Below are 12,809 nucleotides of genomic sequence, written 5' to 3' on the forward strand. Positions count from 1 at the left end.
AATTTCCCACTCTCTGCTGCCCTTCTCTCTCTCCCCCAGGTTACAACTCAGCTTAATGGAGTGAGGATAATAAAAGCTGTGGTCTACAGAGAAGCCAGGCAGCTCAATCTAGTCATAAACCCGCTCAGTTGTAGCCGGCCCTCCTGTTGGCTCCCCCTGCCCCCACCTTTCAAGTGTCAGTAATCCATGGAGTCTCTGTGATCTCAGGGTCTGAGAGGGGCCGCCACAGCCTCAGCCCCCTCCCTGAGACAGCCTTCTTGCCCATCTCTTTCTGCCTTTCCTTCTCAGAGTGGGACTTGTCCCCTCCCAGTCTGTTAGGGAGCTTCCGGCTGTCCTCTTCAGTCTGTACAGTGTGCCCAGAAGCCTGAAAATTTTCAGGAGCTGACGTCTTCCTTCTGGCGAACTGAGCCTTGCCCAAGGCCATGGGGCAAGTTAGTGGCAGGCCCCTTCCGCAGCCTGGGTGGCTCTCTGTCTGTCACAGGCACAGTCCAGAGAGTGAGAGAGTTTTCAGCCGCAAGTAGAACCTGGCTGCAGGAGTGGGAGCCCTTGCCCAGCCCTGGGGTCCAGATGAAATACTTTCCCCCAGACCTCTGGACCAGAGCCACAGTGCTTCCTCTGCCTCTCTTCAGCTCCTCCCTGACTGAGGGGCCTTCAGAGCAGACATAAGCCCTCTGCCACCCTTGACCCTGGCTGCTGGGGCAGACAGGTGCTTGAATCCCCAGGGAATCTGGGAGAGATTCTTACCCCTTTGGGCTGCCAAAGATCTACAACTCCTTCCTTCCTCCTTCCTTCCTTCCTTCCTCCTTCCTTCCTTCCTCCTTCCTTCCTTCCTGTCTTCCTGCCTGCCTGCCTGCCTTCCTTCCTTCCTTCCTCCTTCCTTCCTTTCTTCCTCCTTCCTTCCTTCCTCCTTCCTTTCTTCCTCCTTTCTTCCTTCCTGTCTTCCTTCCTTCCTGCCTGCCTTCCTTCCTTCCTTCCTCCTTCCTTCCTTTCTTCCTCCTTCCTTCCTCCTTCCTTCCTTCCTTCCTTCCTTCTTCCTTCCTTCCTGCCTTCCTTCCTTCCTCCTTCCTTCCTTCCTGCCTTCCTTCCTTCCTCCTTCCTTCCTTCCTCCTTCCTTCCTTCCTTCTTCCTTCCTGCCTGCCTTCCTGCCTGCCTTCCTTCCTTCCTTCCTTCCTTCCTTCCTGCCTGCCTTCCTGCCTTCCTGCCTTCCTGCCTGCCTGCCTGCCTGCCTTCCATCTATCCATCAGATATCAGCTCTGTGCTGTGCAGTGTCCAGGGCCCAGGGTACAAGGAAAGGAGACATGTCCCTGCCAGGCCTTGAGAGGCTCACTGTCTACCCTGACGAAACCCTAAACACAATTCATCCAGGGCAGGGTCACTGAGTGACTCAACCTCTGGCAGAGGGCTTGCTCCTTAGAGTTTCTTCATCTCTCTTACTGTGTTTTTCTGTCCCTAAACCTTGCCCCAGGGACATACATCTTTATCAGTGGGTTACAGGGGGAAGACTATCCAAGGACAAAAAAGATATCTCTTTTGACTTTTTAATAATAAAAAAATACTTATTTTTATACATAAATATAGCATATACTATATACTTTTTATATATGAAGGATCTAAATACTACAGGAATGTCAAATAGTAAAGTCAAATGCCTGATAGAGGTCTAAAGGAAAAGCAGCCTGCCCACACATTTCCTGCTCCCCTTCTAGCTGCCCCACCCCAACACCTTACCTCCCCTCACATCTCTCCACCTCCCATATCCCTTCTCCCACCATGTCTGCCCCCACATCCTGTCTCCCCAGCTTCTGCATGGCTCTTCCTCCTGCTGTTTCTTTGCTCCTTTTATGCTGAATGGTCTGGTCATGGTGACTGCCCTTCTTAGGCCAGCTTGGCGGAGTCTCTAAACTGCAATTGTCCAGCCTGTCCTCAGTCTTTGTTCCTCTTTCCCCTCTCTGAGAGGCTTCTTTGGTTTTCTGCTACACAGAGGCAGTGCCTTTTTTTTTTTTTTTTAAGCCCACATTAAAAAAAAAAATCATCCACATCTGGCCCTCCTGACACCTCTTGGAAGCATCTTCACGCACTTTCTGAAACAGCCCTTCCTCCCATTATTCACTGGCCCCACTCTTTCTTTTGGATAATGAGAAAATTAGATGCAACAGAAGTCCATTAATCTGAGGCCTAGATATTTTAAATTGATGGTAACAGGAATTTACACTAGGCTGACAGTTACCTTTAGACTTTCAATGAACAAAGAGGTTAAAAAGGAAAAATTAATAGTCAAACCAGGTTTTCACGAAGGGGTGGTTATTTTCAGCCAGACTAATGCTATTATGGGCACACACCACACACAAGGGGCCTGCAGCTGCCTGCAGGAGCTGTCTGTGATGTACCTTGTTAACCAGTAGATTGTGCTCTTTAAGTGTTTTGAAATTTTTATAACATCATCCCTTTATAGTGTGACATTTTCGTGAATTTGAGCTATTTTTCTTTCTGTTATGTCAAATTAGTGAAGTGTTACTTGTAATTGCCATTTTAGGCTATTAAAAAATCAGCCAGTCTCTGCCGTGAGCTAGGCTATGCTAGACACATTGCTAAGCTGTGCTTGTCTCATTTCTGATATAACCCATCACTGGCCCAGGTCTCTTCTGCTCCTTCTGCATGAGACTTGGCAAATCCCTCTACACCCCCACCCCCCGTCACCCCCCACAATGCTCTGGGCCAGCTGGCCACTCTGCCAGCCAGGCCATGTGGGTGGTCCTGCTCATCTCAGGACTGGCTCAAGGACTAAATTCAGATTAAACTTGTAGCTTAGCCTTAATTTGGTTTCACAAAACCCTTTGAAATGCCAGTCATTATTATCTTATTTTAAAAAGGAGAAAGTAGATGAGCAGAGCCGTTTCTGTTCCCACCGTGGCATCTCTGCCTTCCCGAGGCTGAGGTAGGCTGGCTGAAGTAGGAGGTGTGGGCTGGAGCCTCCCCTTGTTCAGGGAAACCCTCCCCTCAGAACCCTACTGCGCCCTGGGTGGTTCTGTTCACCAGTGACTGGGAAAGGGCTGAGAGAGGAGGGGGGTTTGGATTCTGATCTGTTAGTGCTGAGGGAAGGGCTGGGTCAGCCTGCAGCTTCCTGGGCTCACCAGGACAGGAGGAGAAAGTGGCCCCCACAGAGGTCCCTACCCTGCTTCTGAGACACTGAGGTCAGAGTTGGGGCTCAGGGTGATGCCCAGAACAAGAGACAGATGTTGGAGTTAGGGGCCCCTGTATAGCTCAAAGGCCTTAGGCTGCTCTGACAAGCTTTCTACCTGGGACAGAGACCGTCAAGGGATCTGAGGACTGCCTGGTGACATCCTGTAGCTTCTCTCCCTCTTACCCCGACCATGGCCTTCTGGTTCCTGGGTTCGAGGTTCTGGTTATTGTAGAGCAGAGAGTCGACGGAGACCCGGGGACCAGGGCCTGGTTTGGCTGCTCATAGTCTAGGCTGGGTGGGAGTTGCTAGGAATGCAGAAGTTAGCAGCAAAGCATGAGCAGCGGGTGCCCTGAAATCCCCCCAGCCTGCATTTCCCAGTGCCACTTCCTCTCAGTCAGGAAATGGAGAGATTTGCTATTGTCTCTGGAGCAAGAGAAGATTATAGCAGGCTCTGAGAATTCCGTGTCTTCCTCTTTAAGCCCAAAGCTCCCTCTGCCCCCAAGATCAGACTCTTCCTCGTCCTCTGTGGAAGGAGCAGAACTATACTACAGTGACCATTGCCCCCCAGCCTGGGCAGGAGCATATGATGCTTGTGACAGGGACTCCTACCAATCCCCCCACCAATAGATCAGACATGGGCAGGAGGTGGTTAGACTGGCAAGGTTGATAAAAGGACCCTGACAGTGTGGCGGGCTGGGTTGGGGCTCCTGGAGAGCCCTCTCTGGAGCTTTCAGGAAGGGCCCCTGGCCCTGCAGCCTCCCTGCCCATACGTCACTGTCCTGTGCGCTCTCTTCCCCCCTCACACAGGGTGCCCTCACTGTAAGAAGGTCATTCCGCACTTTACTGCTGCTGCTGATGCCTTCAAAGATGACCGAAAGGTAAGGATAGCCTTCTTCATCTCCTGATCTGCCTCCAGCTAATTCCTACACCTTCCTCCTTGTCATTCAAGTCCCTTCCCCAAACTGGGGAAGGTCAGCTAAGACCTGTAAGCAGGGAATTCCTTGGGAACCAGGACATTCTCTTTATAAGGAAGATAGGGCAGGCTGGATTTATGCTGCAAAATCAACTAAAAGGGATACGCTAAACCATTCTAGCACTTACTTGGAGGAGAGGGATGGTTAAAAGGGTCATCTGTTTACTTTTTTAGTGCTTGAACATTTTTACTGTAGGATTATCATCATGCATTACTTATATAATTAAAAATACAAATTTAAAAATCCAACAAAAGTCAACTGGAGGATGCCACGGTGGAGGAGAGCAAGGCTATGTCAGTGGAGCCTCGCCCTGCCTAAGTGAAAGGCTCCTGCAGTTGCCAACTGATGAAGCATAAAATTAACAAGCTAGAGCTGCAGATTGGATTAGAGTGCAGGGCCGCCAGGTGCATCCCTCAGGCACATCCCCCCAAGGCAGCTGGTGCAGTGGGGGCTGCTGCTGGGAGAGGGCTTGTGGGACAGGGAAATACCCCTGAATTTGGGGAAGTGTGATTGACTGCCAGACTTTGAGTTCCCTTTTCATCCATGCCAGGCAGTGCTGATGCAGAAGACTGCAAAGATTCCTCCCAACCCTGAGACTCAGTCATGGGAACCTCTGGCCTAACAGGCCCTAGAAGCTGGCAGTCATGTGGGATCTGCATTCACACACACCCAAACCCAGAGTCACACGTGGGTTTACCTACTTTCCTGGGTAGAATCCCAGGTGGGGCGAGGGCAGGCTGGAAGGAACCAAGGCCAGACATAAGCTGAGCAGAGAGTCCTGGATGGTAAACAGGCCAAGCAGGCCTAGACGGAGGTTCAGCCAAGGCAGGGAAGGGGAGCTGGTATCAGTGGAACAGCACTCACAAGCAGAGACGGATGGCCATCCCAGGGCTGGGTGGGCAGGGCTTGCAGTTTTGATCGAGGCCAACAGGAGGTCAGGCCTCAAGGTACCATCCAGGCCTTGTAGGAGCAGAGATACAGGTGCTGGGATCACCTTAACGGGCCCAGAGAGAGTGGCAGAGATGGGGTGATGAGAACTTTACAGGGACATAAAGCCAAAAGAAGCCAGGCTGGGGACAGGCCCATGTAGGGAGAGTAGGGACGAACTGGGGACCTGATTCCCACTTAGACCTAGAGCCCGGGACTCTCTCTGGAGTCAGGAGGTCCCATTGTTACCCACAAGCCTTGGCTGCAGCTTTGAGACACCCCTCACCCCCACCGGAAGGGAGTACAATGACCAGAAGCATTTTCTCCTCTGCCTGCCCCTTTCCCTGCACTGAGGGGTGTGTGGCAGCGGAGGCTTCCTTCCCATGTCCATGTCCCTCATTGTCCCCACCCACTTGTGCACAGCACAGGGTGGTTGCTCCTGCTTGGGGGTCCCAGGATATCCAGCACGGCCTGGGCTGCCAGTCCACAGGACTGGAATAGGTGCCACTCTGCATTGACGTCCATCACACCCCACCCAGAACGCTGGGTGCTCTGGGCAGCAGGAGAAAGGCTGAGGTGTGCCATCTCCCTGTCCCACCAGCCACTCAGGTCTCCACAGGCCCCAGGAGATCTGTGAGGATCTTGAGGCATGACTGGCCCACACAGCCTGGGCTTGCCCACCATGCTGGGGAGCATGGTGTCAGGGAGTGTGGTCCAACTGAGGCACCTGGGGGACTGGGGAAACCCTGAAGGGGCAGCCCCCTTGACGTGGCCCCTTTCTGCCCACTAGACCGCTGCTGAGGCTGCCCTATGGCCTGACCTGCATCAGTGCAGGTGAGGCCAGACTTGCCAGGCCTCCAGCGGGCAACTGAGATCCGATGTCTCCTCCTCCCATTCCCCCTCCACTGCTACACGGGGGCCCATTTCCTTGATGCTCCCTTCCCCTTAGACACTGACACACCTTTGCTTGATTGTCTTAGACCAGTGGTGTTGTGGCATTTTCCTGGGTTCAATCCCTCTGTCTCTTATTCCTTCTGTCTCTCCTTTCAGCTTCCTTTATTCCAAGCCAGGGATCACCCTCACTTGCGTTCAGGAATGCACTTCATAACCTCTCTGTCCGAGGCAGGTGGCCTGCCTGGGTTTCCTGGAGATTACATTCATGACATCATGGAAGCCAGCCATCTGGCCTGGGGGGCTGAACTTACTGGTGCCCACTCTGTGCTCCAGACATGGCACCGTGACTACTGGGTCCCATCCTCCAACTATCAGATTGGAGTCTCTGGGGGATGGTGCTGGAAATTTGTGATTTTTAAGAGCTGGCTCTTGTGCTGGCCACAGGCTGGTGTGTGGGGACTGTTGGCCTGTCCCCTCTCCCTTTATATGTGAGGGATCCAGGCCCAGAGAGGAGCTGTGTCCCATGCCCAGGAATGCCCAGCGGGTCACTGACAGCCAGAACTGGGTCTCCTGACACCCCATGCTGCCACTTGTTAGCTGGAATTGTGGGGTTTTTCCACCCAGAAGCCAGCCCCTGTTCCTTTCCCAATCAATATGCAGTTGGTTGTTCACTTCCATTTTCATAGCCAAAGTCAATATTAGGTCCTGCAGAGATTTATTTTACTGAATCAATAAAGCTGTGTGTGGCAGCTCATATTTTAGCCAGGGAGCCTCCACCCCCTCCCAGGAGCTTACTTGGGAACTTAATCGGTTGGCACACTGATGGGGAAAGGACTGCAACGTGTTAGTGTTGGGACAGATGGTGTTATTGAAGGGGCAAGGCAGACAGGACCTGTGGTGGGCTGGCAAGCAGGTGGGGGGCTTACCTTTCACGCACGTCAAGGTGTCCCCAGCCTGGGGGTGGGGTGGGGCTAGGTGTGAAGGTCACTCCTAGAGGGAGGCCCTGAGACAGTGGGGGCCCCTCCTCTGCGATGAGCCCACTTCGCTGCCGGAATCTGGCCATGACATGTAGGTCCTCCTGTTTATGAGCCTGGCTACTGCCTTTTGTGAGTGAAAACTCCCTGAGGACAGAGACCTCATTTGTCCTTGAACTCCCCACAGTCATGACCCCTCAGACCTGTGTAAATGTTGACGGGATGAAGGAACAATATAACATATTTGATATTTACTGAGAACTCTTCTTCCACTGAAAGCATTACTTACATCATGTTGTCCTCACGATAGCTTGCTCAACTAGGTATTGTTACAGTGCTCATTTTGCTGAAGAGGTAGGTGATTGAATCTTAGAGAGATCATATGCTAGTTTCTCAGCCGGAGAGGGGCAGAGTGAGAATCGCAAACAAGCATTGTCAGAGTTTGAGTTCTCCCAGAAGCAGACTCTGCCCCTGGGCTCATGTGCAAGGAATTTATTTGGGAAGTGACCTCAGGAAGTTCACAGAGGATCCTGGAAGTGAGATATGAAAGGGGAGGAACCAAAGCAGGTGTTTTCTGGACAGATGACTGTATGAGTCACCAAGGCTCAGTCCCACGGGAAACCTCACCAGGAAACATGACACAGAGCTGTTCCACTCAAAGGCCAAGGAAGCCAGGGTCCTTGTTCTAGAACCCCATCTGTCATTGGCTTTACGTCCAGCTCCTTGAGGCTGGGAGGATGCTCTGAGGCTGAGAGTAGCAGGTGCTGTGGCAAGGGCTGGTCCAAGGGGATGTGGCAGGACACCAGCAGTGTGTGCCCCAGGAATTTGTACCAACCACCATAGAGCAAACTGAGAAATCATAGGTGTTCGTGTTGCAGGTGATCAGTGCAAATCTTGAGTTGGATGTAGGGGTGCAGGCATTTAGGTGAAATTTCAATGGCTGAGAAGAGCTTTATTCGCTGCCTTCTTTCCAAAGAGTCTAAGCTGCTGCCTTTGGGGAGGACGCATTTGTCTCCTCTTCTGTGGAAACTGCACATGGATTCGCCTTTGCAGCTAGAAGTTGCACTCCGTGTATGCAGCTGGCAGCTAGTTTAGGTGATTCAGAACAAGTATACATTTCTAATTTAGTAGATTTATAAAACCATACACTGTGTTTCCAACAGCTCCAGAGCATGTATGCAAATTAAATTCATAATTTAAAGCAGATGCAGGGAGAGCAGCAGCCTGGAGCCATATTCGTCCAGCACTTTCACAGCGGAGCAGCAGCTCCTGGCCCGGGCTGGACATGGGGCCTTAGCCGCCGGCTGCAGGGAAGGAGAGTGTGTGGATGCCCGTGCCCCTGGGCGGGGCCCCATAGCACCTACCCTGGGAAATGGAACCCCACCATTTGGCCAGGGGAGCATCTGCCTCATGTTTTTAAATAATAAAGTGCTTTAGAGGTGGGCTGGGGTTATCAGAAGTGTGTAGGGGCCAGTCTGGTGGCCTGGGTGAATTGGGCTCCAGAGGATGCTGGGGAAGGTACATTTAGCTTACCTGAAGGACAGCTGCCTCTCCGCCCAGCCAGTTGTCACCTGTGAGACTGCAAGGTAAGTGCCATCAACTCTTCTGACTTTTTTAAAGAGAAGCTGGAAAGCCAAATTGTTGTATTAAATCTTCTGGCTCCATTTCTATGGTGGAGCTAATTCAGATTTATTTATTTATTTTGTTGTTGTTGTTGTTAAATTTAATGTGGGCCAAATAGAACAGGACTAAGAGCCAAACACAGATTGCAGGCAGCAAGTTTGTAAACTCTGTTTTATAAGTCTCACCATATAGAATGTTACATAACCGAAGAGTAGAAGGGAAGCATGAGGGTGAGAGGGGTGAGGGTGGCACCTGATGGCCAGGGGAGGCCGCACCTTACTCTTCTCTCCAGCTATCCATCCTGCAGCTCACCTGGGCATGAGGGATATGATGAGTAAATGTCACCATGGGGGCTGGCAGGACTGTCCTACTTGGAAAGGGTCCTTTGTCCAAATGCAAATAACCGTCAACCAAAGAACTGTGTGAATCTCGGCTATTCAACAATTTTAAATTATCTTATTGAATCACCCTCTTTTAATTTCTTCCAAGCATTCGTTGAGCTCTATCTAAAATGATCTCATTTGTTATACAGCAGACGCTTGATAACTGGACTTTGTCAAGGTCAGCATTGTTCCCCCAGCATCCAGAACAGGCTTGGCACACGGCAGGGTTTCAGTGCGTGTTGCCTGGTGGGAGGACTCCCTCTCGTGGGAGTCTGCCCCATCTTCCGTAACACCTCTGTATTGGGTGTGGCCACTGAGGACCTCCTCTCCGGCTTCCCTGGTGTATGACCCTCAATAGGAAACCAGTTCCCCATTTCTGCTTTATACTCTCTTCCTTTGAAAAAACAACTAATGATGAGGAAAAGCTGCCCAGCATGTGGAATTTACTAGATGGTCAAGAAGAGGCCAGTGGCCAATGTGGGAACCACTTTCTGACCAAACATTCTGATGGCTTTAGTCATGCGGGGCTCCTCCAGTTTCCAGATGTGCTTTCCTGGTCTCCTCCTCTTCCAGTCTTGGCTCAGATGGTGAATCATACAGAGCGCCTTTGCCCCACTCACCTGGCACCTGGGCCACCTCCCTCATCCCTCACATCACACCATGTTGGAATTGTCACTTTATCCAACCCCTGCCCAGACACTGAGCCCCTAAGTGGGGACAGAGCTTGTATATGGGGTCGGAAGAAGTGACTCTAATAGCAGCTGACATTTCCTGACCATGAATCCGGTGCCAGATTCTGTGCTCATTGGCCTCACTCGAATTCTCTTATTCAGTCTTCACAATATCCTGATAGCCAAGATACTGTTATTATCCCTATTTTACAGCTGAAAAAATGAGGCACCAAGAGGCTGGGTCATTTTCTTTAAGTCTTAATGTCCAGGCAAACCAAGAGTGCCCTTGGGGAACTTGACGTGAAAGTTCTTGCTCTTAACCTTGGCATTACACTGTCCCCCAAGCAAATGTTCCAGAAATATTAATTGAGAAATGATTGAATCCTCCAGTCCCTTACAGAGAGCACCACAGAACCTGTGGTGTTTACAAATGCTTTCAAGTCATCATTTCCTTTATGATCGTCATACTCTTGATTTTAAAGGACAGTCTAAAGGCACTTCAGGCCAAGTCCCCTAACCTTACCCACCTGGAAATTGAAAACAAGCACCATCAGTCTCCAAGGAGCCCTGAGTTGGGGGTGCTTTGGTTCAGTTCCTACCTGCCACTGAGGAGAAAAATCAGAGTGAGCCTGTGACGTGGACTAGATGTGCAATCTGTGTTGTGGGGTCCAGGCCTCAGCCTGGGGATACCCTGTGCCAACTCTTCTTACCTTGCCCCCTAGATCGCCTGTGCCGCTGTTGACTGTGTCAAAGACAAGAACCAAGACCTGTGCCAGCAAGAGGCTGTCAAGGGCTACCCCACTTTCCACTACTACCACTATGGGAAGTTCACAGAAAAGTATGACAGTGACCGCACAGTAAGTCGGGGAGAGGCGTCTGCCCAGAGCTCGCTCTGCTGATGGGCAGGGAAACCGCCACCGAGGAGGGACAGCACTGGGCAGTGTCCCAGAAACCACAGAAGTCAGCTGGAACACTGCACCAAGAGGCCACAGGCCCTCGGCCTGGCTGAGGCTTGACATTGCTGGAGGAGAGTCCCAAGGGGTTGTCACAGATGTCCTGTCCCCAGAGCCAGGCTGGACTCCAGATGCTGAGGGTTTTCTCACTTGCTGGTCAGGGCTGGTGGAAGCCATGCAGACCCTCTCCGCCTTGCAGACGTCTGCCCACCTCTCCCTGTCACAGGAGTGAGCCCCTGGAGGGGCCGGGGGGGTGGGGAGGGAGCGTGCATAGCCAGCTCAGGGATTAAAGCTCCTTTCTCTCTGTCTCTCTCCCTCTCTCTCTCTCCCTCCCTCCCCCTTCCCTGCAGGAATTGGGATTTACCAATTATATTCGAGCCCTCCGGGAGGGAGACCATGAAAGACTAGGGAAAAAGAAGGAAGAGTTATAATTCCTGCCTCAGAAAAAGCTTTTCCATTACACTGTGAATGATACCTGTTTTGTTGTTTCTGAATTTCCACATGTTCTGAAGACAAAGTTTTTTATAGCCGCTTATGGCCATTTTGTACAATTTTGAAATAAAATTAAATCATTTATTTAGTGGTATGGTTTATTTTCATGGAGCCTGTACTAACAAAGGTGGATACTCACATCCTTCTCCTTCCACCTCTGCTGGGAGGTAGAGAGCTGTGCTCCAGTGCCCTGTCTGCATGGAGGTCACCCCTGAGAGTGCCGGCCCCCCGTCAGTCATTTGAGAGCAGAACAGGGAAACTGGATTGCAGAATATCCTGCTGGAAAATGACAAGCTAATGAGAGGAAATACGTCAAGATAATCAATGACTTTGGGAGGCTGAGGTGGGAGGATCACTTGAAGCCAGGTGTTCAAGACTAGCCTGGGAAACATTATGAGACCTCTTGTTTACAGAAAATAAAGTTACTGGGCGTAGGGGTACATGCCTATAGTCTCAGCTACTTGTAAGGCTGGGGAGGGAAGATTGCTTGAGCCCAGGAGTTCAAGTCTACAGTGATCTATGATCACATGACAACTCCAGCCTAGCTAGAAAGCAAGACCCTGTCTCAAAAATAAAAAAGTAAAAGAAAAAAAAAAAGATGATCAAGGAAATTGGGATGCTGAAGCAAATGGTAACCAAACACTAGCTTCTGGATCGTTGTGGTTTCAGTATTGGTGTGTTTCCTCTGTGTGTGTTTTCCTGAAACTTACTTAGGTATTTATCTTTCTCCAGCTGTTTGTCTTCTCTTCCTCTCTCCCTTCCCTTCCCATTCTCCCTTTAAAGAAAATTAAGTTGCTGCTTCAGAGGCATAAATGGAGTGGGGGAAGGGGGTCTCTGTGCCAGCTGCTTGCTGTGCACCCCGGATGGAAGGGATGGTGTGTTCTTGAGGTGCAGATGTTAGATCTGCTCACCAGCCCCCACCACTGACCACAATAACCCCAAATCTTTATGCCACATTTTCCACGGATGGGTGCCTTGCTCAGCCTCCTGCCTGTGTACATCTCTTTTTTGACGCACCCTTCCGGTGAGTCCTCATGCTTTCTGCATGCCTGCGTGACTGACACCAAGCCCTGTGCCCAGCGGTGCAGTCAGAGCCTGAGCACAGCGGTAACATGTTTTGTCTGCTCGTTGGTATTTCTCCATGGACAGCAGAGCAGCCTTGCTCTAGTACCTTGTCTTTAGTTATAAGTAGCGGTCCTAGAGTTGGATTCCCCCAGTAGTTCAGGAGGGTGTTGCCTAAGCTGCAGTACTTGGAAGCACGCTCTGGTGGCCTTGATGGGGACTTGGCCTGCAGGAACAGCCCTCCCTTCCTGGACCCAGCTCGCTCCCACCTGGCCTAAGTCCTTCCTGGTGATAAATCTGCTGAGAGCAGGACAGAGCCTCCAAGTTCTTCACAGCTGTGTTGACGATGGTGCCACTGTGGGTGGTTTCATTAAGGGAAATCAAGGTTTTGAGAGCCCTTGTTCTGTGCAGTTCTTCAACTTTCCAATTGACCCTCCTGCCAGTTCAGCCCTTCTCTTTTCCCCTAAGCACCCACTTCCTTGGCAGTGGGCCCTGGACTTCCCCCAAGGATTGGATATGAAAGACAGAAGCATACATTTAGACATCATTGAAGCACAGTTACTGAGTCCCTTCCCGTTGGGGACCATGCACATCATACAAGGTGTCACTGACACAAGTGTTTACCATTCTAGCATGTGTGTGTGTGGACATGGGTCTCCTTCATTATTTGGAGTA

The 12,809-nt window shown here is 51.0% G+C and overlaps 1 protein-coding gene across 2 annotated transcripts in view; it reads left to right on the forward strand.

Annotated features, from left to right (window-relative positions):
• Positions 1-11,156, forward strand: part of PDIA5 (protein disulfide isomerase family A member 5) — a 92,788-nt gene extending 81,632 nt beyond the window's left edge. For both annotated transcript variants that reach the window (XM_007985591.3, XM_007985593.3), the window contains exons 15-17: positions 3,989-4,059; positions 10,350-10,484; positions 10,931-11,156. In XM_007985591.3, coding sequence (XP_007983782.2) covers positions 3,989-4,059; positions 10,350-10,484; positions 10,931-11,011 — 287 coding nt within the window. In that variant the 3' untranslated portion in view covers positions 11,012-11,156. The remainder of the gene's footprint in view (positions 1-3,988; positions 4,060-10,349; positions 10,485-10,930) is intronic.
• Positions 11,157-12,809: the final 1,653 nt, after the last annotated feature.

Source organism: Chlorocebus sabaeus, chromosome 22 (genome assembly GCF_047675955.1).
Source record: "Chlorocebus sabaeus isolate Y175 chromosome 22, mChlSab1.0.hap1, whole genome shotgun sequence".
Classification (NCBI taxonomy): domain Eukaryota; kingdom Metazoa; phylum Chordata; class Mammalia; order Primates; family Cercopithecidae; genus Chlorocebus; species Chlorocebus sabaeus.